This window comes from Mustela erminea, chromosome 5 (genome assembly GCF_009829155.1).
Source record: "Mustela erminea isolate mMusErm1 chromosome 5, mMusErm1.Pri, whole genome shotgun sequence".
NCBI lineage: Eukaryota > Metazoa > Chordata > Mammalia > Carnivora > Mustelidae > Mustela > Mustela erminea.
In genome coordinates, this window is record NC_045618.1 from 18,442,099 (window position 1) to 18,465,687 (window position 23,589).

The window sequence follows — 23,589 nt, forward strand, 5'->3', positions numbered from 1 at the left end:
AGTGCCGCAGCTCGCGGGCTCCTGCCCCAGTCTGCGGGCCTCCCGGATAGCGGCGGGGCCGGAGCGGCTCAGAAGAGGGGACAAGACCAGGGCAGGAGGGAACCGGCCGGCCGCCAGAGCCCCGTACGCCCAGCAAGATGCTGTCCTGGCGGCTGCACACGGGCCCAGAGAAGGCCGAGCTGCAGGAGCTCAACGCCCGGCTCTACGACTACGTGTGCCGGGTGCGGGAGCTGGAGCGCGAAAACTTGCTCCTGGAGGAGGAGCTGCGCGGCCGGCGCGGGCAGGAGGGCCTGTGGGCCGAGGGGCAGGCCCGCTTCGCCGAGGAGGCGCGCGGCTTGCGGCAGCAGCTGGACGAGCTGAGCTGGGCCACGGCGCTGGCCGAGGGCGAGCGCGATGCGCTGCGGCGCGAGCTGTGGGAGCTGCAGCGGCTGGGCGAGGAGGAGCGCGCCGCCCGCGGCCGCCTGGACGCCGAGCTGGGCGCCCAGCGGCGCGAGCTGCAGGAGGCGCTGGGCGCGCGCGCCGCCCTCGAGGCGCTGCTGGGCCGGCTGCAGGCCGAGCGCCGCGGCCTGGAAGCGGCCCACGAGCAGGACGTGCGGGAGCTGCGCGCGCGCGCCGCCCGCCTGACCATGAGCTACCGGGTCCGCGCCACCGGCCCCGCCGCGCCCCCGCAGCGCCTGCGGGAGGTGCACGACAGCTACGCGCTGCTGGTGGCCGAGTCGTGGCGGGACACCGTGCAGATGTACGAGGACGAGGTGCGCGAGCTGGAGGAGGCGCTGCGGCGCGGCCAGGAGAGCCGGCGCGAGGCCGAGGAGGAGACGCGGCTGTGCGCGCAGGAGGCGGAGGCGCTGCGGCGCGAGGCGCTGGAGTTGGGGCAGCTTCGCGCGCTGCTGGAGGAAGAGCTGCGGCGGGTGCAGGAGGAGTACGAGCTGCAGGCGGAGGAACGGCAGGTCCGTGCGCGGGGGACGGCCCCACCCCGGGCCCCTACCTGTGGTCAGGGTGGTGGGGGGTGGCGGGGGGCGGCGGGGCTGCCTGGACCCGTCGCATGCGCCCGAGGCGTGGCGCCGCCGGCGTGTGGGGGGCCGGGCCAGAGGGGGTTCGACCGGCCCTGGCAACTTAGCGCTGAAGGGGGGTCCCTCGCTCTGCGTCGGAAGAGGAGCGCGGTTTGTGGATCAGCTAGTGCCGGGTGGCGGGTCCCGGTGGAGAATTCCGTCCCTGTCATCTTGTTAGGTTGTCAGTTTCTTTCGATCTTGCCTTGAGCGGGTGCAAACTGACAAAAGACCCAGGACCCAGCCAGCCCTAGGCTCCCTTTCAACTTCCCGTGCTTCGCAGACCTAATTCACATAAAAGTCCAGCAAGAAGCCCCCTGACTTCCAGAAACGACTTCAGAAGCGACAGCTCTGTTCCTTCTGGGCTAGGTCTCTGTGTTGGGAGGTGTCTCGGCAATGTCAAGTCCCGACCGGCAGCTGTTCAAAATGACAGCCCCTTGGCGGTAGGGCACCCCTGGGGAAAACTTAAATCATCGCGTAAAACGGTTATTTTGCCAGAGTGATTTCCCAGGAGGAGGCGGCCGGTTTGGCTCTCTGCCCGCCCTGCCTTGTGCGTTCTTGGGAAGAGCTGCCGCCTTCATGCAGGCAAGAGGTCCTTCGGGTATGTTTTTCTCGAAGTCTCCCCAGCAGACATCAGATCTCTGGGTAGTGGAAAAGTTGTGGAAAGGGGCTGCTCCCTGTGGCAGGATGTGATATAAACAGTTACTATTTCAGAGAAGCAAAGCCCCAACGGACACTGAGGGGGGGGTGACACCTGTGCGGGTTATTGTCCCAGTTGGGTACTAAGATGGGACCTGGTCCTGCCTCCCAGAGGCCAGAATTGAAAATATCCCCAAATCATACCATCAGTAGTTCTCAGGACAACAGTTTAAAACAACACCCACAAAAATTCAGAAATATTTTAAGGGGATAATTTGTAGCTTAGGGTTAAAGATTTGTGGTAGAGGGATTGTGTGTGTGTGTGTGTGTGTGTGTGTGTTTAAATGCAGGAGTAAAGGGAACACAGAGGACTGTGGGGATGTGACAGGTGTCCACAAAGAATCAGCGAATATCTATCGACTGCTCCTAGGTCTTGAGCACTGCCTTGGGTTTTCAGTATTCAAAAAGCTGGCGTCTAGATGGGAAATCCTATAAAGCAGTGCAATACGAAATTGTTTGGAATGTAATCTTGTGGAATGTGGGTTTTGCTGGGCCTCTGCCTCATAGTTTTCAAAAGCATTCTCCTCACCATTCCCTTGCAGTGGGAGCTCCTTGGCTCATTTCTGCTTGGGATATGCAGTCTGAATCGGGGAGGGGCCCACCTGCGAAGTGCCTTCTCCGGGATCCCGGGGTGGGGTGTGTGTGTGTGTGTGTAACTAGACTCAGCAGTCTGTCTGGTGATTCCTCTCTCATTGGAATTTGAATCTTTGCCCTAAAAGTAGGGAGCAAGGAATGTCGACGGGACTTTTTTGTTGTTGTTTTTTTTTTCCACTTCCAATCTGTATGTTTCATCGCACTGAATATGCCCTTATCCATAGCTCAGATCTTTCCCCAGTTAGCTTTAAAGCCAGCGAATTTCAAATTGCATCTTTAAGATTCAACATCAGACCATTAGCATTTTTTTCCCCAAAGATTTTACTTACTTATCTGACCTAGAGAGAGAGAGAGAGAGAGAATACAAGCAGGGGGAGTGGGAGAGGGAGAAGCAGCCCGATGCAGGGCTCAGTCCCAGGGCCCCAGGATCATGACCTGAGCTGAAGAGCAGATGTTAATGACTGAGTCACCCAAGCATCCCCCATCAGTATTTTTTTTTTTAAGGGTAAAAATACTAGGGATTTTGTTAAAGAGTATCTGTGATTTAACACCAAGCCCTCGATTTTTTTCACATTCTATAGAAGATTGGTCTGGGGAGACTGAAAACATAATAAAACCGGGTTTAACTAATCTACTGTAGTGAATGTTTCATTACTAAGAGTTTTTATCAAGTGCTTCTGGCATGCCAGATACCCCAGGAACCAGGCCCTTGATATCTACCTATTCACTTAGTCCTCAGCCCGATCTTATGAGGTAGATTCCAATAGGAGCCCTATTTCACAGATGATGAAACTGAGGCACGTATGTTCTCTTCAGGTGCCAGTGTCTGAGCCACTAACCCCAGATCCAACATTTCCTCTCTTCTCTGATCCATCAAAGAGAAATGTTAAGCCAGCATTCTGCCTTCATAGAAGAATGGTAATTGTTCTTCCTAAGGGCTGGCCCAGAGGTGCCCATCAGTCTGAAACCTTAAAACACTTTCTGATCCTTCCAGCCGGCTGTCAGTATAGTTTTCGTGGCAGATCTGTTTCATTTACTTTTTGCCTACGCTGTGGTTTAGTGGGAACCTTCCCCTCCCCACTCAGTGCCCACTATCTCCCTGCCTCGGGGCCTCTTCTGTGGCCCAAGAGAACCGGACACTGGCTGGAGCTCTCTTTCTGGGAAAAGCGGTTCTTCTCCGAAGGCCTGTGTATTGGGCCCTGCACCCCAGATCTGCCAGAGAGAATTTTGCTGAACTGACATCCAAGCCCCTAGCATTTTGTATATGGTTGTGATCCCCTAAAGCCTGAGTAATTCACCCTGTCTCCCAGCTCATTGGAAGAAGCTTTGGACAAAAACTCAGGAAAAAAAAAAAAAACACCTCGACCTTTTTGGTTGAGGCTCCACCCCTCTGCCCCACCCCTCCGCCCCCCCTTACCCCTATAAACGCTGAGATTTTTGCTTATGAGACTGAGCTCTTAGCCTTTTGAGGCTGACTAGAAAAGGCTTCCAAATCCCCAAAACGTGACCAAATGAGAAGTTTCTTTTGACCGGAAGGGGGAGGGGTTAGCTGCCCCACCTGGGCCTGAATTCTGGCTCTGTCCCCGGTTGTGTCTCTGTTCCCCCATTTGTGGAACAGCGGTAATAAAAACGGCTCCCAGGGTGCCCACGTTGGGTTCATTCATTCATCCGACCACGACAGAGCACGTCGTGGGCCGAGCCTGGGTCTTGAGTGCCGGGGATATAGCCTGAACAAAACAAAACAGAGAAGAAAGTCCCTCGCTTTTGAAGGTCTTGAGGTGGAAACAGTGCAGGGTGTCCTGGAGGTGGGTGTGGCCAGGCGGGGGGGGGGCGGGGGGGGAGTGGCCTCTACAATGACTTGGGCTTTGGCTCTGAGCAGCATGGGTGATACTGAGGAGAGGTGAATGGTGACCGGCTGTATCTGAATGTCCTTGCTCTGGGGCTTGTGTGGGACAAGAGTTGGGAGCAGGGAGAATTCTTTAGGGGACCTCTGTACTAATCAAGGCAGGAGGTGATGGAGGTTTGGACCAGGGGCAGCCACGAGGAGCTGAGAGGAAGCTGTTCTCTGAAGTCAAAGCCCAGCAAGGCCTGCAGGTGGGTTGGAGGCAGTGGAAGAGAGGGGGGACATCCCAAGTCGACTCTAGAACTTGTTGCCTGAACCACTGGGTGTGGGGGGGAAGGAATGCTCGTTGCTGAAGGGGGTTGGGAGCAGGAGATGTGGCCCATTTGGGTGGGAGATCAGAGTTCACTCTGAGATGCCTCTTAGATGTCAACCTCGTACTGAGAGATACCCTCCTGAGTCTGGAGTTGAGCATATTATCTGGACTAGAGCTAAAACCAAATAAAATTTTTAAAAAATGTAGCCTTCTATTAACGCTCGTTATTCCAAATGCATTTAGTTTTGATGTGTCAGGGAGGTTGTCCCAGTATCTAAATTCCCTCGAGCTCCACCAGTCAGGATTCTGAGTGACCGTGACATTTGCAGGCTCTTCCTGTTTTGTCCGTGGGACTAGCTCAGCTGAGAGCAGCTCCCGCTGGGGGAGGAGAAGGAGTTTTCTTCGGACCTGCCCAGCAGCACGCTGTCCCTGGTACAGACCTCCATTGCATCATCACCCATGATGCCATCCGGAAGTTCCCGAAATAGCAACTCAAAAAGGTGACCTCTCTCCCCAGCTTTTATACTGTTAGGTCGGGGACTGCTCTTGCTTGGTTAAAATCAACAGTGCTGGGTGTCCTGCTCCAGCGCCTCTGGTTCAAAAACTTCTGGCAAAGTCAACGCCACGCTGAAGCTTGCTTCAACCAGCAGGATCGGTTACAGTCTCTATGGAGACTGGCGCCAAAAGGTCTTATTTACGTTCCCGCTTCCAAAAGCCAAGTCATTTTCCTTTGACAGTTTTGGGAGAGTTGAATCACACGGAAATGTGGTTGGAACTATACTTATTTTAACTACAACACAGTTTGGGTTTCTTCGCCCCCCCTCCTGTTTTGTGGGGGTGCAGATCTATTCTGTGCCCTCTGGGAAGAGAGAGAATCTTTGTGCCTACCTGTGGTTTCGCATGGCGGGGGGATTCTGACCTCCTCAGGATGTTCATGGATAAAGAACCTAGTGTTTGTGATAACTTTTTTTTTTTGTTTTTCTAAACAGTTTAACAATAATTGAAGTTCTCTTTAAAGAAAAAGATCAGTACTGATTTCCAAGTTTTGATATTCAGGTTTCATCTCCTGCAGTGAAAAGGTGTAATATTGGGATGTTTACAGCATGTCTTACACTCTAATCTTAGACCTGGGATTATACTCCCTCTAAAAGGGGGGGGGGCATAGGGTTTTAACACCAAGACTTGCCAGAAGAATGTTTAAATATCACAGCTAAATTTTGGCAGCCCTGTCACTTTAGTCAAGACTGGAATGGTCTGCTTTAGGCAAGCCTCACTATCTACTTACAATGCCAGTTTTGGAGAATATTAATGTAGATCTACCCTGGGATACTAGCTAGAGGTTCTTAAATTGACTCCTCAGCTTTCAAACCTAAATGCTTTCAGTTTTTGTTTTTAGTGTGCTTTATGTACACAAAGAGAACCTAGCAGCAATCATTAGCGGGTACAGAACTCTTAGGGAGGTAGGATTATTTACATGCCGATCATGCATCGTTTAAAGTAGTGGATCCAGCGTGAGATCTTAATTTGTCGGTTTTTGCTGATCTTACATTTTGACTGTGGACCTTCAGCATATCTCCTGGTGCCTTTGCTGGAGGGGTTACAAGGGGGAGTGGAAACAGATCCCCTCTCCCGACTGTCTTTTTTGAATTCCCCAAAGATCAATGTCTAAAAATGTAGCCAGTTTAGTTAACTGTCTTCAGAAATAAGGCTGTTTTCCATTACCAACCAGAAGTTAAAAAATATGGACTCATTTCAGTGTTTAAATATTTGCTCAGTTAATTATTCCCCAGAGCAACTCCGAAGTGTCGATGCGAAACCGTAAAATGGTACAGACGAAGCCGCTGTGTTTACAAGCTCAAAGACAGTGTCGATTTAAAATAGCATGTTTTTAAGGAGGCAACACGCATTATTGTGATCATTTCAAGTGCAGTTCACTGATTGTGTACAGGGTGACTTGTAGGGGATGAGCGCTTTTCTAGAGGTGAGGGATGCACAAGAGAGCCGGCCATGCTCTGCAGTGTCTCCCAGCTGGTGGGAGGGACAGATGGGCAGACGTAATTAGCCAGGTGTGAGTGGACGTGCCCTAAGGGCTGTGAGCATGATAGGAGCACGTGGGAGGGAGAGCTCATTAGTGATGTCTTCTGAGCACAGTCAAGAAAGAGTCACATCCGGGTCCACGTTGATATTTACGCCCTGAGGATCTTCTGTCTCACCAGGGCAGCTTTTCTGGGTGAAACAAAGAGCTCGGTGGGAGAACCTGCTTAGTGTTGGGGGAAATTATGTGTCTGGGGGGAAATTGTGTTTCATATTGGTGGGGCTTCCGTTTCAGATACTGTGAAAGCCCGGTGTCGTGGTCTGGGCTCGCTTTGAAGAGGATCCCTGTAGACCGATTGGCGGTGTTGACTTTCCTAAGCAGCTGGATAATGTTGGAAAGACAAAGATGCTTTCAGGAACTTCTAAGCATTCGTTCTCACTAGAGAGTGGGAACAGAGCAGTCAGTCCCCTGTCAAAATCACCCCTATGTAATAATAATAATTTTAAAAAACTTTTTAATTTTTTAATAAACATATAATGTATTATTAGCCCCAGGGGTACAGGTTTGTGAATCGTCGGGCTTACACATTTCACGGTACTCACCATAGCACATACCCTTCCCAATGTCCATAACCCCACCACCCTCTCCCTATCGCCCTCCCCGCTGACCCCCCCTCAGTTTGTTTTGTGACATTAAGAGTCTCTTATGGTTTGTCTCCCTCCTGATCCTATCTTGTTTCATTTATTCTTTTCCTGCCCCCCAAGCCCCCCACATTGAATCTCCACTTCCTCATATCAGGGAGATCATATGATTATTGTCTTTCTCTGATTGAATTATTTCGCTAAGCATGATACCCTCTAATTCCATCCACGTCGTCGCAAATGGCAAGATTTCATTTCTTTAAAAAAAAACTTCCATGGGGAAGACAAACTGTATTTAAGATCACCCTTAGAATGACTGCGTCTTTCATAAGCCTAGAGACTTTTTTTTTCCTTTTTGCATCCTGATCTGTTGGTACCTTCAGTTTGACTCAGCAGAACTCAAGCCCTCCCATCTAAAAGCCCTTTGTTCTCTTTAGAGAGTGATAGCCTGCCTGGAGGATGAGAAGGCGGCCCTCACCTTGGCCATGGCTGACCGGCTGCGGGACTACCAGGAGCTCGTGCAGGTGAAGACTGGCCTCAGCCTGGAGGTGGCCACGTACCGGTAAGGATGCTGCTTGGGTGAAATCCCCCATAGCCTCTGGAGTCCCTGGGGCCGCGTGATGATCAGACAGCAGACCCCTGGCATGGCCAGGCGAGGAGTACAGGACCAAAATGAGAGGAGGATGGGTGCCACACTTAGACCACCAGGCAGATGCCTCCTCCCTCCCCGTGATGGGGCTCACAGAACTCGTGCCCTTGCCTGGGGTGTGTGTGTCCTGGGCACTAGGCAAGAGGCTCGCACCTGTCAACCCCTTGGATCTTAGGAATTAGGGACAGCGTTTATAGGGGGACCAACCCCGCTCAGAGAAGTGAGGGAGCTAGAAAGTGGAGGACTCAGACCCAAAAAGTCTACTTCCAAGTGCCCATCACACTGTGGCTTCAAATCCCAGGGCTCTGACTCAACTCCCCATGGGTTTGGCCTCGAGGCATTGCCTTTCTCCTGGAAGATGAGCGTGGTCCTCTAGGCAGCCGGCTTTCTTAAAATGATGACTTGAATTGGGGGTGAGCATTCTGGAAGAAACAGTCTCAAAGCCCTCAAAGGAGACAGATGGGGGCTGGGCGGATAACACAGTCTGGAAAGCGATGCTTCTCCTTGGCTCTCCCCTTCCTGCCCCCGGGGGGTAAGAGGTCTTTGGTTGGGGTGATGTCCTGTGTTTCCTGCAGATTCCATGCTCAGTGAGGACTGGTGAAGGGGGCAGATCTCAGGCACTTACAGCAGAAGGACTTTTGAGATACCCAGGTTTCCCACTTGGAAGGACAGCACCAGCCACTAACATTCTCGAGCCTTTACTGCCTGTGGGACACAGCGCAAGTGCTTTGCGGCTGCTCACTGCCCGCGGTACTGTTTCTGGTGGGTGGAAACCACTCGCCCCTCTTGCAGGTGAGGGCAGGGGGGGCCTGGAGGCCAGGGACCCAGACTGGTGAGAGATCTGTGCCTTACCCACCAAGTCATATGAAGTGGACACAATGCCCCCTTCATTCCCAGGGGACTTCAGAGCATGAATCAGCCGTGGGTGGGACTGAGCTCTGGAAAGCCTGCCTCTCCTCGAGTGAGAAGATGCAGTGGTAAATGCCATCCTCTGACGTCATCACTGCTAACAGATGGGGGGCATTAAAACCTGGAGAGGCTAAGAAGGGATTAAGGTCCACTCCCTTGGTGGGAGGCAGAGCCTGGACAGAGCCCAAGCACATTTCAGCACTCCCTGTGGGCTGCCTGATCATGACTTTGCTCTCCTAACAGCCAAGTGGCCTGGGTTAAGAGAGCATGTCTGGCTGGGGTGTGCAGGTGGTCCGCCTTACAGCCCTGGGCTAGCCCCACCGTGCATTGTCTGGAAGACTTGCCTTAGTCAGCCTGTCACCAGGGCCCTTCTGACCGTCATGGCAGTCCTTGGCCTCAGCCCGATGCAAGGGGCAAGGCCTGCCTAGGATAACAGCAGCTCTTGGAACAGCCCCAGCTGGTCAGAGAGGTAGGCAAGCCACTGGGGGCTCTGCCGGGTCCCTGCTCTGAGCGCCGTGACGTGGCTGCGTCCTGCAGAGGGGAGGGGGCTCAGGACACAGAGAGAGGGCAGAGGAGGCCCAGACAGCCCGTCCTTCTCAAGGGCCATCTCTCACAGTCTCCTTGGAAATCTCATGGGATGGAAAATCACAAAATTAAATCAAGCTGGGTCAGGTGATCCGAATTACTAATAAGGAAAACTTCAAAACAGGCTTCATTTGGGGGGGAAGGAAGTATTAATCAGGACTGACTGAAGCCCTTCTCAGACTGCCTCAAGCCAACAAAGGCATTTGTTCCCCGCTTGATGGAAAAAGTCCCTAGTTGCAGGCACAGTAGGTCTGGGTGTGGTCAACAGTGACTGTCCCTGCTGCTTTCCCTGGGCTCTCCCTTCTTAGCTTCTCAGCTCTGCCCACACCGTGGCAGGATGGGCTCCAGCCAGCTCCTGGCTCTGTCCTTCTGGTCTTGCCCCCCTGGTCAGCGGAAGGGACTCTTTGCTCATCCATCTCAGCTAAACTCCTGGGCCCTGCGATCTGGCTCCACTGGGCGATGTGCCTGTCCCTGTCCTTGGTCGGGGGAAAAAGTACTCTGGAACTTAGAAGGGCCCACTGTCCTGTGAGCTACATGGAGTGACTCTGGGGTGGGAGGTGCCCCAAACTGGCACTGTCCTAGAGCAGATGTGGGGTTATCCCAGCAGACCCACAGCTGTGCCTGTGTTAGGTGACATCAACGTCACGTGACTCTTTTCTGTACAGAGGCAGTTGGATCTTCCTTGTCATAATAGTTCCATAGGTTGGATTTGGAGACTTTCATCTTATGCTTTGTCCCTCTGGGATTCGAGCCCTTTCTTTCCTTGCTCTGTCCTGCCCCTCGTTCTCTGTCAGAGAAGTCAGAGGGCCTGTCGGCGTCTTGCCCGAGCATCTAGCACCCGACTTTTTGGTAGTTGTTCACACCCTAGCTTTTTTCAAGGGCATCGACAGGGAGCTTTTTTCAAGGGCATTGACTGGGAGCCTTTGTGCTCACGTCGGCAGCCTGATTGTCAGCGGAGACAGAGTTTATGGCCTCTGCCTGTTTCTGGCATTGCTCTAACCCAATTAGGGATTGACTTGGCTTCCTCCTCGGAATTTAGAAGGCCACAGTACTTTCAGGGAAGAGGGTGATTGATTTCACTGTCTGTCTTTCTGACGTCCAAGTTTGCACAGGGGAAATGAGGAGCCCGGCCCTGCCTAGCCGCAGATCCCAAGCCCAGGGTTCAGAACGGCTGCCTGCCTCCCTGCCTCCCAGTGCTCAGGGCATCTGGGAGATGCCCACAGACCGAAAAGATATACGGGCAGTGGAACATAACCCATTTCTTTGTACGAGCCGAGCGCCTAGCATTTTTGTCACTGCCTTGTGTCCTGCAGAGAAGCCCTTGGCATCTCTTATGTGACTCTTCCTGTATTTTGTCCTGCTGCCCCAATTCTGAGAACAGGGATGAACATGCGTATTTGTGTCAGTGCCCTTTTGTTCTTCTGAACCCTTCACAGGTGCCTGCTTGATCTTTATAACCCTTGTCTTTGAGGGAGTTGACCTTCCTTCCACACCTCCCCCAGGGAGGGCAGCAGGGACCATCAGCCTCTTGGGGACTACGGCCCAGGGCCCCGTGCAGTGTGACTCCTCACCAGCCCTGTCCAGAGGGGTCAAGGGTGGCTGATGGTGGATGGCTAACGGTGTGGCTAGCACAGCTTCCCGCTCCTGACCGAGATCGGGTGGATTTGCCCCAGGTTTTCCCTGCAGTGGCCCATCCCCCGTGGCTGCGGAGTTGATGTCGGTGTGTTGACTTAGCATCTCACGTATAAGCCAAGCGGCTGAGGAGCCTGCGAGCTGGAAGCCCAGACCTGTACAGCTGGGACTTGTCAGCTCTGCTGGGGCCAGATCTCAAGTGTCACACGCATTCCCGAACCCAGATATGGGCCCTTTCTGGTTGGCCTTCCCAGTGAATAAGAAACACTGATAACAGAATAGTGTCATTTATAACTAAATGTAGACATAGGGTTTGCAAGTAAAGACGCAATTCTGTAAAATAACAAAATTCGAACAAAGTGAACCCCAGTGTCTAAGGCTGGAGGACATCCTCAAACCTAGTAGGCCAGTCACTGACCCGGGAAGACACTGGTGCCTTGTTCGGCAGGTGAGTGTGAGAACGAGCCCTCTCCTCCCGCACTACAGGGGACAACGGGTGGTAATCTGGGGCTGGCTAATGGCCGAGGCACCAGGGGGAGTACAGGAGAAGATGCCCCCCCCCCAGGGGCCAGGGCTCGCCTTCCGCTTGTCCCCAGTGAAGTTACGTGGGGCTAGAGGGGCTTGTGCACTGCATACATAGTCACGAGGCCTCCTGAGGCATGAGTGTTTATTACACCAGCCGCCGAGCACTGAGGGGAGTGTGGTTCCCAGCCTCATCTGCACCTGGGGGTCAGCTGGTGAACCTGCTAAAGCATCGTCCCCTGGGCCCATTCCTGAATGTTCCGATCCGCTTGGCACGGGAAGGGCCCAGGCTTTGTCCAGCGCGGCCAGGGTAGAGAACCACGGCTGCGGGCCCTCGCCGCTCCAGGGGCCATGGACTGACAGCATTGGCATCGTCTGGCTTCCCAAGCTGGTGGGAAATGCAGACTCTCAGGCCCATTCCAGACCCTCTGGTCAAAGCCAAGCTCCTGACAAGATCCCCGGTGACTCAAGGTGTCCCCCACTGTCATCAGAGCAGCGCAGGAGCATCCCGAAGGCACTGAGCCAGTTTCATAGTGGCCTAGAGGCAGGTGAATGATGGGCAGGCTGAGTGGTGTGCAGGGAGCCGTGGCGGGGGATGGTGGGCGAGGCCTGCAGTGCGGGCTTCCAGAAGATCACGTCGAGGGGCCGTCTGGGTGAGAACCCAAGGATTGAGCTAGTGTGGCATCTGTGGCCACTGCCAGGCATTTGGGCTTCTGGGGCAGGCCTGCTTTTGGGGGCCTGGCCTGAAGGGCTGTGTTTGAAGAATGGGCAAGAGCCACGGCTGTGAGGCCGTGTTCTGTAAGCAGGGCCTGTGCTCTCTGGCTGCTCCAGGGATGCTGGCGGGCAGGGCGCCACGCCAGCTCAGAGGAGCCCACAAACCTACAGAACAGAGTGGGGGTTGGCATTGAGGGTCAGGTGCTGTGGACAAGACCACATGGACCTAAGTCCTTCCCCACCATTAGAAACAACGCCTTGTAAGACACACGAGTACCAGATTTCTGTGGGGGAGAAGGGAGTTGTGAGAATCTGGGAAGGGTTCAGGAGGGAGGTGAGCTTGATCGGGGTCCTGAAGGATGGTGGGGATTTGAACAGACGTGCAGGACAAGGGGCTGTTGGGGAGTCGGGCGCACGTGGGGAGGGACCGGTCCACTCAGGTCCTACAGACCGTTTACTGGGTCAGATAAAGACAGTTCAGAGGCGAGACTGAGAGCTTCCAGCCGAGGTTGGCAGGAAGAGATTTTCAAAAGAGGTGAGATTTGAGTTGGCCTCGAAGGGTTGGGAAAATAAGCATTGAGAAGTGGACGGGCAGGGAGGGACTCGGGAAGGAGCTCCAGGTGGGGGAGTCCGATCGGAAAACACGGGGAGGAAGGAGAGTGCAAGGCGGGTGAGGGAGGCAGAGGCCTGGGACAGGAGGCCGCTGAGGTGGACCTTCTGTGGCGGTAGGAGGGCGGGGGGCAGGGGGGAGGCTGCTGGCCGCTGGCAGCTGGCATGCAGGAGGACTGGGCGCAGGGAAGCCTCAGGGGTCCCTACAGTCACTGGAAGTTGCTGACAGGGTGGTCAGGCCAAGGGAGCCTCCGCGAAGGCTGACCAAGGGCCTGGAGCCTGGCTGGGAGAAGGGCTGGGAACAGACTGGGCAGCTCCCGGCTGGAACCCTGGGAGAAGGCGGCCACTTCTCACATGCTCTGGCAGACCAGACCACCAGAGGCCAGCCCTCTCCATGAAGCAGCTGCTCCCCCAGGAATAAACCGAGTCCCAAACCCACAAAACTGCGGGCTCTGAAAACCGAGTACGTAAGAGGCCCGTCCTGGCTTTCAGAATGGGGGACAGATAGGCCTTCTCCCTCAAAATTTAAAAGAGAGACTTTTTTTTTTTAAAGGTTTTGGGGCTCACATACATAAGAGGTTTTCTAAATGTCACCTGAAAGAATGGAAAGCAGAGCCAGACCATTTTTCAAAAGAAAAATACTGAAGGGAGTCTTGGCTGGCCAGATATGAAAATGGAATGCAAAGATTTGCTGCCTGGGCGCTTTCGGGCACAGTCCTTTTAAAAGGTTAGGTCAGGGGGCGCCTGGGTGGCTCAGTCGTTAAGCATCTGCCTTTGGCTAGGGTCCTGATTCCAGAGTCCTGGAATCCAGCCCCATGTCAGGCTCCCTCTGTAGGAAGCCTGCTTCTCAACCTCTCCCTCTGCTTTGTGTTTCCTCTCTCACTGTGTGTGTGTGTCTCTCTCTGGAAAATAAATAAATAAGTAAAAATCTATAAAAATAAATAAAAGGTTAGGTCGGACACAACGATGTCAAAACACGGTCTTTGTGTGTCTATACAGCAGGGACGTAGGCGCTTCCTGTTTTCTCTTACACTGGCGGGGAGAAGAAACAGTGTTTCAACTGGAGGAAATACACACTCCATCTCCATCAGGATCACTCATAAAGCAGTAGAGATGATGCTTACTGCTGGCAATTTCCCAGTAGAGATGATGCTTACTGCTGGCAATTTCCCTGTCGTAATGATATTTCCGGCCCCTGTGTTATTGTGTAATAATAATGAATGAATAATGAAATAATGACTAATGAGAAGGGGCTCAGCTACCCCCTCTCATGCACCTGTTCGAAGGAAAATGGTTCTTTGGAATTTCTCCAGCACTTGGAGAAATCCATTTTGTTTTGTTAAACTAAGTCCTGCTCTCTTGAAAACTTAGAACCATGTGTGTGTTAACACGGAGACTTAGCTGGTTATTAGGCAAAATGCTTGAAATTAGTAAAATCTCGCAGTTTCGAGGAGAGGTGGCTGAGAGGAGTAACCCGTACACGTGGCTGTTAGTCCTCCCCACATCACTGCAGAAACGAGTTGCTCTCTGTCCACCAGGATTTTAGGTTTCCCATCCTCTCTTCTCCTCAACTGAAAGTCCGCTTTCTTCTCAGGTCCGTAGAAGATGATGATCACGATGACTGTGACCATTGATTGAGCCCCTATTCCGTGACAGCCTTTGTTACGAGAACTTTCTAGAAGAGCCACCACCACACACCTGGGAATGCTGCCTATTTCAGCAGTGGGGAAACTGAGGCACAGAGGGTTTGAGTGACTTGCCCAAGGTCTCAGCACTAGGAAGCGGCAGGCGCGGGATTTGGAACCAGGCACACTTCCTCACTCGGGAAGTTTCTCCATCAACCACTCCCCGTGCTGCTTTTCTCTGTTTTATTAGTAATCTTGGTCTGTCTATCATTTTATTTATTTATTTTTTTCAGTCTCTAGAACTGATGGATGCGTTTGGATATGTGGTTTAGAGCTGAGCACAGAGGGAAGGACCAGAAGCAGCATGGCCTCGGTATTATCTCCCATTATCTGCCTGTGGTGTGGGGCAGGACCTTTCCAGTTCGGATGGCGATGCTTGTCCTCTCTCCCTGCTTCCCCCTTCTGCACCCAGCCCTGCTCCAGTCAAGGTGGCAGGGGGTTCCCCACCCTCGCGAGAGCTGGGAGGCCGGGGAGGCCGTTCTGAGGCTTCTTCCAGCTCCCATTCCCTTTTCCTCCCACAACTCCCCACCTGTGGTTGTCCAGGAAGCACTTTGTGATCCATCCCATTTGGCTGCACTGACCTCCCTTCTGGAAACATCCTTCAACTGTCCCTCTTTTGTCCACATTTCTCGGGGACAGGGCGTGCCTTGTGCCCCCAGGGCAGAATAACAGCAGACACACCCTGAAATTCCATTAGGATAATCTATCCTGGACAGAGAGCCCCAGCCTACCCTGGGCTCCGTTCAGATGACCAGTGGGGTCTATTAGGGCCTGGAGCCTGGCCAGAGGCCACATTATAGCTCACTTACGCACTATGGAGTGGTCTTGGACACCTTAATGAGGCCGGGGACTTGGTTTTCCCACACGTGTTTGCTTATCCTGCTTCAGAGGCCGCCAAGCTGTGGGGCTGTATGAAAGGTTCCCTAATAGCTCGTGATTCAGGGGGATGGCATTTCACACAGTCACCACGGCTTGGAGGCCGTTTTCCTCCAGTGCTCTCAAAATAACCAGGGAATGCTCTACCCTTTTCTTAAAGTTGCATGAGTCTGTTCCTTAAAAATGTGCCCTTTGGAGCTTTTGAGGAAATTTCTGGCATTTCCTGAGCGATTTCGTCTGTGCCTCTGTCCTCTTAGTCCTGGTGGAGGGCAGGATGTCATGTGTGGCATGAGAGGCGTCTGCTAATTAAGGTGTGAATTAAACGACGGGTGCCTCGACGGTGCCCAGAAGGCCGTGTGCCAGGTGCTGGGGTGGGGAAGGAGACCCACGCCCTTGCCCTCTAGGAGCCAGCCCTACAGAGTAGGACTGGGTTCCTGTCCAGGAGAAGTTTCATAGGCTCTGGAAGAGCCCCAGAGGGGTGTTTGGATGCAAGTCACCAAAAGATGTTGAATGTGCTTGTGGTCCAGCCACAGGATTTGTTCTTTTGAAAGTTTGTACACAATGCCATTGTCCTGGGCCTGGCAGGGGTGCCCAGGCTGCCAGGGTCCCAGTAGACTCTCCATCCTGGGGAAGGAGCTGGGTGCCTTTAGCCAAGATGCTGTCCCTGCCTGGCAGTCCTCTAACCCCAGAGCTGGATGCTTATCGTTGGCTCCGTGTGGGGGCTGCTAGAAGGGCTTCTGGGGTGGCCGAGGGGAGGGTCCGAGCCATGCTAGGTGTCCAGTCTTAGCCAGGCCTGGTGACCAGCACATGACCTCACATGTGCTGGGGTGGGAGAGACTGGCGGCCACTCCCAGGTAACCAGCGTGTCCTGGTCAGGGTCCTGGACTCCGTTGAAACTGGATGGTGGTTTGGATTTCCCCTGAAAGAGGAGCAAAAGCATTGCTCTTTGAGGGATGAGGGAAGCTAGGGCCCCCAGCCCCCTGCCCTGCCCTGTCACTGAGTTCTCTGCTGACCTGGTCTCGTCACAGGTGTTTGTGTCCTGTCCGGGCTGGCTGGAAGAGGCAGAAGCCCTGTGATCCCCAAGCTTCCTGCCCAGCAGGCGGAGGGAAGACCTCAAGTGGAACTTGGCCTTCCTACCAAGCCCCGCCCCCAGCGCTGTGGCCAGTCGCCTCTCCGGCCCTCAGCCTCCGGCGTAGACCCTTAGAGTCCGACTGCTCCCCTCACCTTCCCCTTATTATGCACAGATGGCAGAATTTTCTCGGCAATGGAGGCTATTTGTGTTCCTGGAACCTAAAACGCTGGGTCAGGAGGGTGTGGGATTAATGGGTTGGTGTCAGGTTTCCTGGCTTTGGCACCAACTGGAAGGGATGGGGCTGTATAAAGCCCCTGCCCCTAGTCTTCCAGAACGTCCACCTGTGTGCACCTCAGCCCCCGCTTCCGTGGTGGGCCCACCCATGGACCCCTCGAGTGGAGTCCCACTCTTGGCTTTTCCCCGCGGGGCGGGCCCTCCCTGGCTGCTCTCCACCTGCCTGTGGGGTCCTCGGCCTCGCGGGAATCCCCGAGTCTGAATCAGCGGGAATGGAACTTGGCACCGGTTTGCCTGAACCGCCGAGTCCCTGCTTGGATCTGGCGGCCCTGCCCTGTCTCGGTGCCCAGCTCTCCATGGTTACTGCTATTTCCGAGTGGGCCCTGCTTCTGGTTGCCCTTTGCCATACGTGGTGTACTCCTTGGAACCGAAGGTAGTGACGACTTCCCACGTTGCTCTAGCGACTGAACAACTGTTGTGCCCGCAGCAGCCGGCGTCCTAGGGGTCTCTCCGTGCTGAGCTGTCCCAGCCCGCCGGCCCCTGCACTCTGTCCCCAGGGCTCCCGGTTGTGCACGGGAATGACAGCTTCAGGGGGATTCTGCAGTTTCAGACTTCTAGATGAGGCCGAAGGGGTCACCCAGTCAAGTGCTCTTTGCTGTTTTGTTAAAGGAGATAAGGGGATGCTTCTGTGGGTGCCCCAAGGCCCCTTGAGTGGTGCTGGTGGGGGTCTACCGCTCTGCCTTTTCCTTGTCTGCCTGACTGCTTTCCATTTCTCTCCTTCCCCAGAGCTTCAAGATGTCCCCAGAGAACCCAGCATGAAAACCACACATGCCCTCTGGCTGCCTTATTTACAAACAGATGGCATCCTTGCTCTGCTCCTAGTCAGCCCCCCAACCTGGGACTCCAGGAGGACCCCAGTGGGGGGTTGTAATTGGCCTGGGGTGACGTGCCATGTGTGGGCCCCTCCCTGCTTCCCAGATGAGCCAGACAGACCGCTGACCGCCAGACAGACCCTCCTCGGTCCTCACCGGTCTACCTCCTCCTTCCCCTCATCCTGGGTTTAGAAGGGTTTTCCAGAAGGGCTTTCCTCTCCAAAACTTCCGTAGCCCTCACCGCTGTTCATCGCTCTGTCCAGCCAGGCCTGCCGAGCGGGCTTTGCGCCCCTCCGGTGCTGTGTCTTCAGACACGAGTCCTAAAACACAAGGCACTGTGGCACTGTGGTCACTGGCCAAGTACTACGTACCGTGACTTATAGCAGCACATCTCACTCTTCTGTTTCCTGATGAGTTTTGTTGTTTTTTTTTTTTAAATTATTTTTACAGAGCCTTACTGGAAGGCGAGAGCAATCCAGAGATAATCTTGACTGAGCGCATTGAAAACATACCACAAGGTAAAAATAGAAGAAAAGCCAATTATTTAATTTTGGGACGTTTTCCATCTGAACAGTTTCATTCTGTTAAATGGTTAAATTGGAAAGCATCATTTGCCTGGAAGAACTGGGGTTAGACAGGATTTTTTTTTTTCTTCAGGTGAATGTTATTCTTCCCTCTGTCAAGTCCCAAATAGATTTTATTTAACGGGTCTCGTGGTTTAAGTAAGAATGTAAACGGGAATGTGTGGGAAACGCTCAGGAAACTCATTGATTCCTCTGGCCAGTAGGGGAGGGAGGCAAAGGGGCTGGTGGAGACGAGGGGGAGGGGGAGGGGGGGAGAGGCTGGGCGGGCGCCTGTGTATCCCACCCTTTGGAGGGACCGCCCTATGCCCTTTACACACTGGAAGACTTACAGCTTTAACACAAGTATAGGGAGGTGTGACTCCGTGAAGCATGGAGTCAACATTCTGGAACTTGCTGCCCCACGAGAGGCAGAGGTGGGAACGGTTACACCATTTGTATTGCCCCGGGTCGGCCTAGGCAGGTCAGGTTGGTGTATGCCGCAAGTGTCCTTGGGAGCCCTGAGGTCCGTCTTGATGGAGGCCGGAGGCTGCAGAATAAAGCTCATATTCCTGGTAGCCGCAGAACCCACAGAACAGGGTAGCGTCCGTTAGAAGGACCCTAAGAACCTGTAGAATGACTTTAGGAAAAAGAAAAAAAAAAGCTTTTAATACCCTACGGAACTTAAAGGGCTTTCTGGCCGAGGAAGGACAGATTGAATTACGTACAGTACGCTCAGTCTCCGGCTAACTCAGCAGGGTTTCAGTCTCCCTGACTGTTACCATATTCAAAATCGTGGCACTTTGGGAATGCACGTCTTTGGTACTTGAATCCAGAGAACATTTGGTTAACTGCCAATCTGGATAGATAGCAGATTTAAACAAACAAACAAACAAACAAAAAACACTCTCCATCTTTATTTTTCAAAAATTGCAGCCCTTTTAGGCGCTTCACAGCTTTCAAAGGTCACTGGGTTGAGAACCACGGTTTTGGTTCCAGGTATCTGTGACTGGTTCGGATTTGGTCGTAGACAGCATCCAACAAGTTTGCCTTCTGATTTTGCGAGTAAGGTTGACAAAAGCCAAAGATACCATTCACCCAATTTCAAGGTTTACTTAGCTACATTTTGTACTTGAGGGTACATAAGTCTTCACTTAGCTGGGAGAGAAGAGAAAAGGGGTAGGGCCAGACTGGGGGGGAACCAACAGTTTAAGGCTAGGGCTTGATGGATCTCTGCTGAGCTGTGGTCACCGGTCTAGGAAGAGCTCAGCAGGAGGGCTCCTGGGAGCCTCTGTTTCATTCCTTGATTGTTTTGTCAAGCTTTTTAAAGGATACAGAGACAGTATTTGTAAACTAAACTTAGTCTGGCCGTTACAGATTATGCCAAAAGCAAGGAGAGTTAGAAGAAAGAGGACGGGCAATGAAATCTTTCATGAAGCTTTGAGCTTCCAGATCATTCTCTGTCCTGTATGATATACATACCCATTAACTATTCACTGAGTACACGTACAGATGTGTTCCTACATAGTGAATTTCTCAGTGCTTATGGAGACGCTTATGTTTCTTCTGTAATATGGTCTAGAATAATCCTGGCCACTTGCCCACAAGGTGATAAAACCTGAAACCAGTCTGTCATCTTCCATATTTCTCCGTGGACCTTAATTAAAAACCAGATGCTTCCTGTGCTTTTCTAGGAGTTCATCTTCTGGAGCATCTCTGTTCAGGATTAGTATGTTGATTTGAAAAGAGGAATATTCATAGAAAATGTCCTGGCCTGGCTTCTCTCCTGTGTCCTGGGATCTGTCCTCGAGGGGCCCCTGCCCTTGGCTGCCATGACAGGGACACCAAGCTGGGGGAGTAGGCTTTCCCTGGCTCAGCCAGATGGGGTGTGGCAGGCACCAGGGGGCGCTCTCCGGGCACCTTCGAAATACCAGCTGCCACTCCGAAGAACGGGTCCTCTAGTGGTGGAGTTTGGACATGCGCAGGGTAGCACCCTCTGTGGGTGACCCCAAGCCAGGCAGGGAGCCCTGCGGTTGGCCTCCCACACCCAGGATTCTGACATTAAAACAGACCGTAGTCCTGGTGCCTGGTCGGCTTCAGGCTCTTTCTCCCTATCAGATGAAAAGTTTGTAAAAATAGAAGGGTAAAAGTAGAAGTCAGGGAGCCTTCGAAAAAGTTAAATTCTGCAGGACTTGTTGGCCCAACGTGGAAACCAACGGCAAATAAGAACCCATGGGATGGCGGAGGGACAATGCTGGCTGGTCCTTAGTAATCCTGCACTAAAGCTCTAATCCGCTGAAACGTGTCTCAGAAACTTAGATCAACAAAGTCAAAATGAATGTTTCCAAATTAACATGACATTGTGACATTTCAGTCCTGGAAACAGGCACCCCGGGCCTCTCTGCTGCATGTACCATGCTCTACGATCACGCCTTTGATACGTGTGTGAAGATTCATGACGTTTTCAGACCGGTAACCGGAGAAAGGTGTTGGTTTGAAGCATGTGTCGTGCTGTGTTTTATTGTAACAGGATTTTTAAAACCACCAGAAGAAATGATTTGGGGACCGACAGTCTCTCATTTAGAACGCTCGTTTTGCCGTGACCGTGCGCTTTTATGATGGCGCTACGGGGTTTGAGTTGAAAGAACGTAACGATCCCTGTCCTTTTCTGCAGAGCTCAGGAGCACGTCCTATCGATACGCCAGCTCGGTGTTACAGAGGGAAAATGAGAGGAATCGGTTTGCAAGGCAGAAAGCACCCGCAGCCAACTTCAGCCACAGCCTGACGCGGCGCCCGCACCTGCTGGCACAGCCCACCATTGGGAGTGCAGCCGGAAGAGGCCTCCTGGGTTCAGAATATTCTTCCCGGACCACCACCCGGCAGGAAACAACTTATGGAAAAACTTCCAACTCACATGAGAAAATCTCCAAGAGTCCAACCAACTTCAGAACTTTCTCTTCAACACACAGTCTTTTAAGAAATACTGAAGCTCCGGTGAAAACATTCCCTGAGAGGCCGAGAACCGCGGTTCCACAGGACACCTCTGCCCGTGCGGCCCGAGAGTCTGCTGTGGCCTCCAAGTCCTACCGAGAACCCCGGGGTGACGTGTCCACAGGTTCTTTCCAAAGCACTTGGTCGAGTGAGAGGACCATCGCTGTGACAAAGACAGAAGGTGACGCCACGAAGGAACAAGACAGAAACAGGCCAGGAACCGTCCAGAAAAAGTGGGAAGAGAAGATGTTTGATTCCAAAGAGAGGGCTTCAGAGGAGAGAAACCTAAGGTGGGAAGAGCTGACAAAGTTAGATAAAGAAGCAAGAATGAGAGAAAGCCAGCAACTGAGGGAAAAGGGGAGAGGGAGGGAGTCGGCGCAGGAGAAAAGCGTGAGAGAGAGAGAGGTACCCATCAGTCTAGGAGTCTCCCGGGAGAGCTCGCCACAGGTGGCCCCAAAAGCTTTCCAGACGCCCCCACGGGAGGACACTCGTGACGGTACCGGGAGAGGCGTGGAAACCCGGGAGGCCCGGTTCAGGCTGGGCCCCGGCGACACCGCCAGCTCGCCGAAGGGCGAGTCCACGACCGAAACCGTGGCAGAACACATCGTGTCCAGCATCCTGAAGCAATTCACCCAGTCTCCAGAGGCGGAGGCGTCTGCTGATGCTTTTCCAGACACAAAGGTCACTTACGTGGACAGGAAAGAGCTTCCCGGTGACAGGAAAACAAAGACCGAGATCGTCGTGGAGTCGAGACTGACGGAGGAGGTCGATGTGTCAGACGAAGCCGGCCTGGACTACCTTCTGAGCAAGGACATTCAGGAGGTGGACCTGAAGGGAAAGGCGGCCGGGAAGATGATAGGAGACATCATCAACCTGGGTCTGAAAGGAAGAGAGGGCAGGGCGAGGGTCGTCAACGTGGAGATCGTCGAGGAACCCATGAGCTACGTCAGTGGCGAGAAGGCAGAGGAGTTTTCCACCCCGTTCGAAGTGGAGGAGGTGGACGATGTGTCTCCGGGCTCCAAGGGGCTTGTTGAGGAGGAAGAAAGTTACAGAGGAGCAGACGTCACGTTCTCAGGAAACCAGCGTAAAAAGACCAGGTGGCCCCATGAGAGCGTAACCCACGTCGAAGAAGTCACGGAGGCGGGCGACTCGGAAGGGGGAGAGCAGAGTTACTTTGTGTCTACGCCTGATGAGCACCCTGGGGGGCAGGACAGGGACGAGGGCTCCGTGTATGGGCAGATCCACATTGAAGAAGAGTCCACCATCCGGTATTCTTGGCAAGATGAGATTGTGCCCGGGTCTCGGAGAAGAACCAAGAGGGAAGATGGGTCGGGAGAGACGGTGGTGAAACCACCAGATGTCTGGGAAGCTCCACCGGAGGAGGACGCGGGTCCTACTCACTGGAAAGAACAAACTAGAAGTGGTGAATTCCATGCTGAACCCACAGTCATCGAGAAGGAGATTAAGATACCACACGAGATCCATATGTCCATCAAGGGGGCCTTCAAGGAGCCCCGACACCAGCTGGTGGAAGTTATCGGGCAGCTGGAGGAGAATCTTCCAGAGCGCGTGAAGGAAGAGCTGTCGGCCCTCACCAGAGAGGGTCAGGGTGGGCCCGGAAACATGTCCGTCGACGTCAAGAAAGTGCATACCTCTGGCGGGAGGGCCGTGACCTTGGTTGCCGAAGTGAACCTCTCAAAAACTGTGGACGCCAATCAGTTGGATCTGGAGGAGCTGAGCAAAGACGAAGCCGGGGAGATCGAGAAGGTTGTGGAGTCGGTGGTACAAGACAGTCTGGCCAGGCAGCACAGCCCGGGCCCCGGGAGCCCAGACAGGGAGAGCGCGGCGGAGGCCCCGGGGGCCGGCCTCCGCTTCAGGCGCTGGGCCACGCAGGAGCTGTACCACCCCCACGGTGAGGAGGACGAGGCTGGCCGGGCCTCCCCCAGCACAGAGCCGGTCACGTCCCAGGGGCCCGTGTCGGCCACCGTGGAAGTCACCAGCCCGAGGGCCTTTGCCCAGTCGCACGTGCTCGAGGATGTGAGCCGGTCTGTGAGGCGCGTTCAGGTAGGCCCCGCTGGCATCTGGAGGACTGAGCACGTCTCCCACGAGGGACCCACGGCACAGGTGGTGGAGGTAAGTGGAGAAGGTGACTTAAGTCAGGCAGCCAGCTCGGCCGGCACCACCTGGTCTGGGAGGCACCTCACCCTGGGTCCTGATCAAAGTCAAGTCTTCCTCCCAGGATCTGTCCCTGCCTCTCAGGAGTTGGGCGAGGTGTGCGCAGGAGAGCCTGGCCCCATGGAGCTTTCCACAGACACAGAGGCACAGTGTGTTTGGCTCCAAACAGTCTCACCCTGAAAGGGAAGTTATTTTTCAGGCCCCATTTCTAAGGGTGGGGAAGGGCAGTGATTATCTTCAAGCTGAGAGTCTGCGGGTCCCCAGACTTCTGTAAGGCCCCTTCGGGTTGGCCCTAGAAGGGGGTTCCGTGAGCAAATCTAGGTCACAGCCCTC

At 53.7% G+C, this 23,589-nt stretch overlaps 1 protein-coding gene across 2 annotated transcripts in view; it reads left to right on the plus strand.

Annotated features, from left to right (window-relative positions):
* The window catches only part of SYNM (synemin), a 26,992-nt gene continuing 3,403 nt past the window's right edge, over nt 1-23,589 (plus strand). Inside the window, exons 1-4 of one of the 2 annotated variants that reach the window (XM_032342168.1) lie at nt 1-947; nt 7,609-7,733; nt 17,981-18,048; nt 20,765-23,214. In XM_032342168.1, the coding sequence (XP_032198059.1) occupies nt 138-947; nt 7,609-7,733; nt 17,981-18,048; nt 20,765-23,214 (3,453 nt within the window). In that variant the 5' untranslated portion in view covers nt 1-137. The remainder of the gene's footprint in view (nt 948-7,608; nt 7,734-17,980; nt 18,049-20,764; nt 23,215-23,589) is intronic. The other variant, XM_032342170.1, reaches the window with a different exon arrangement.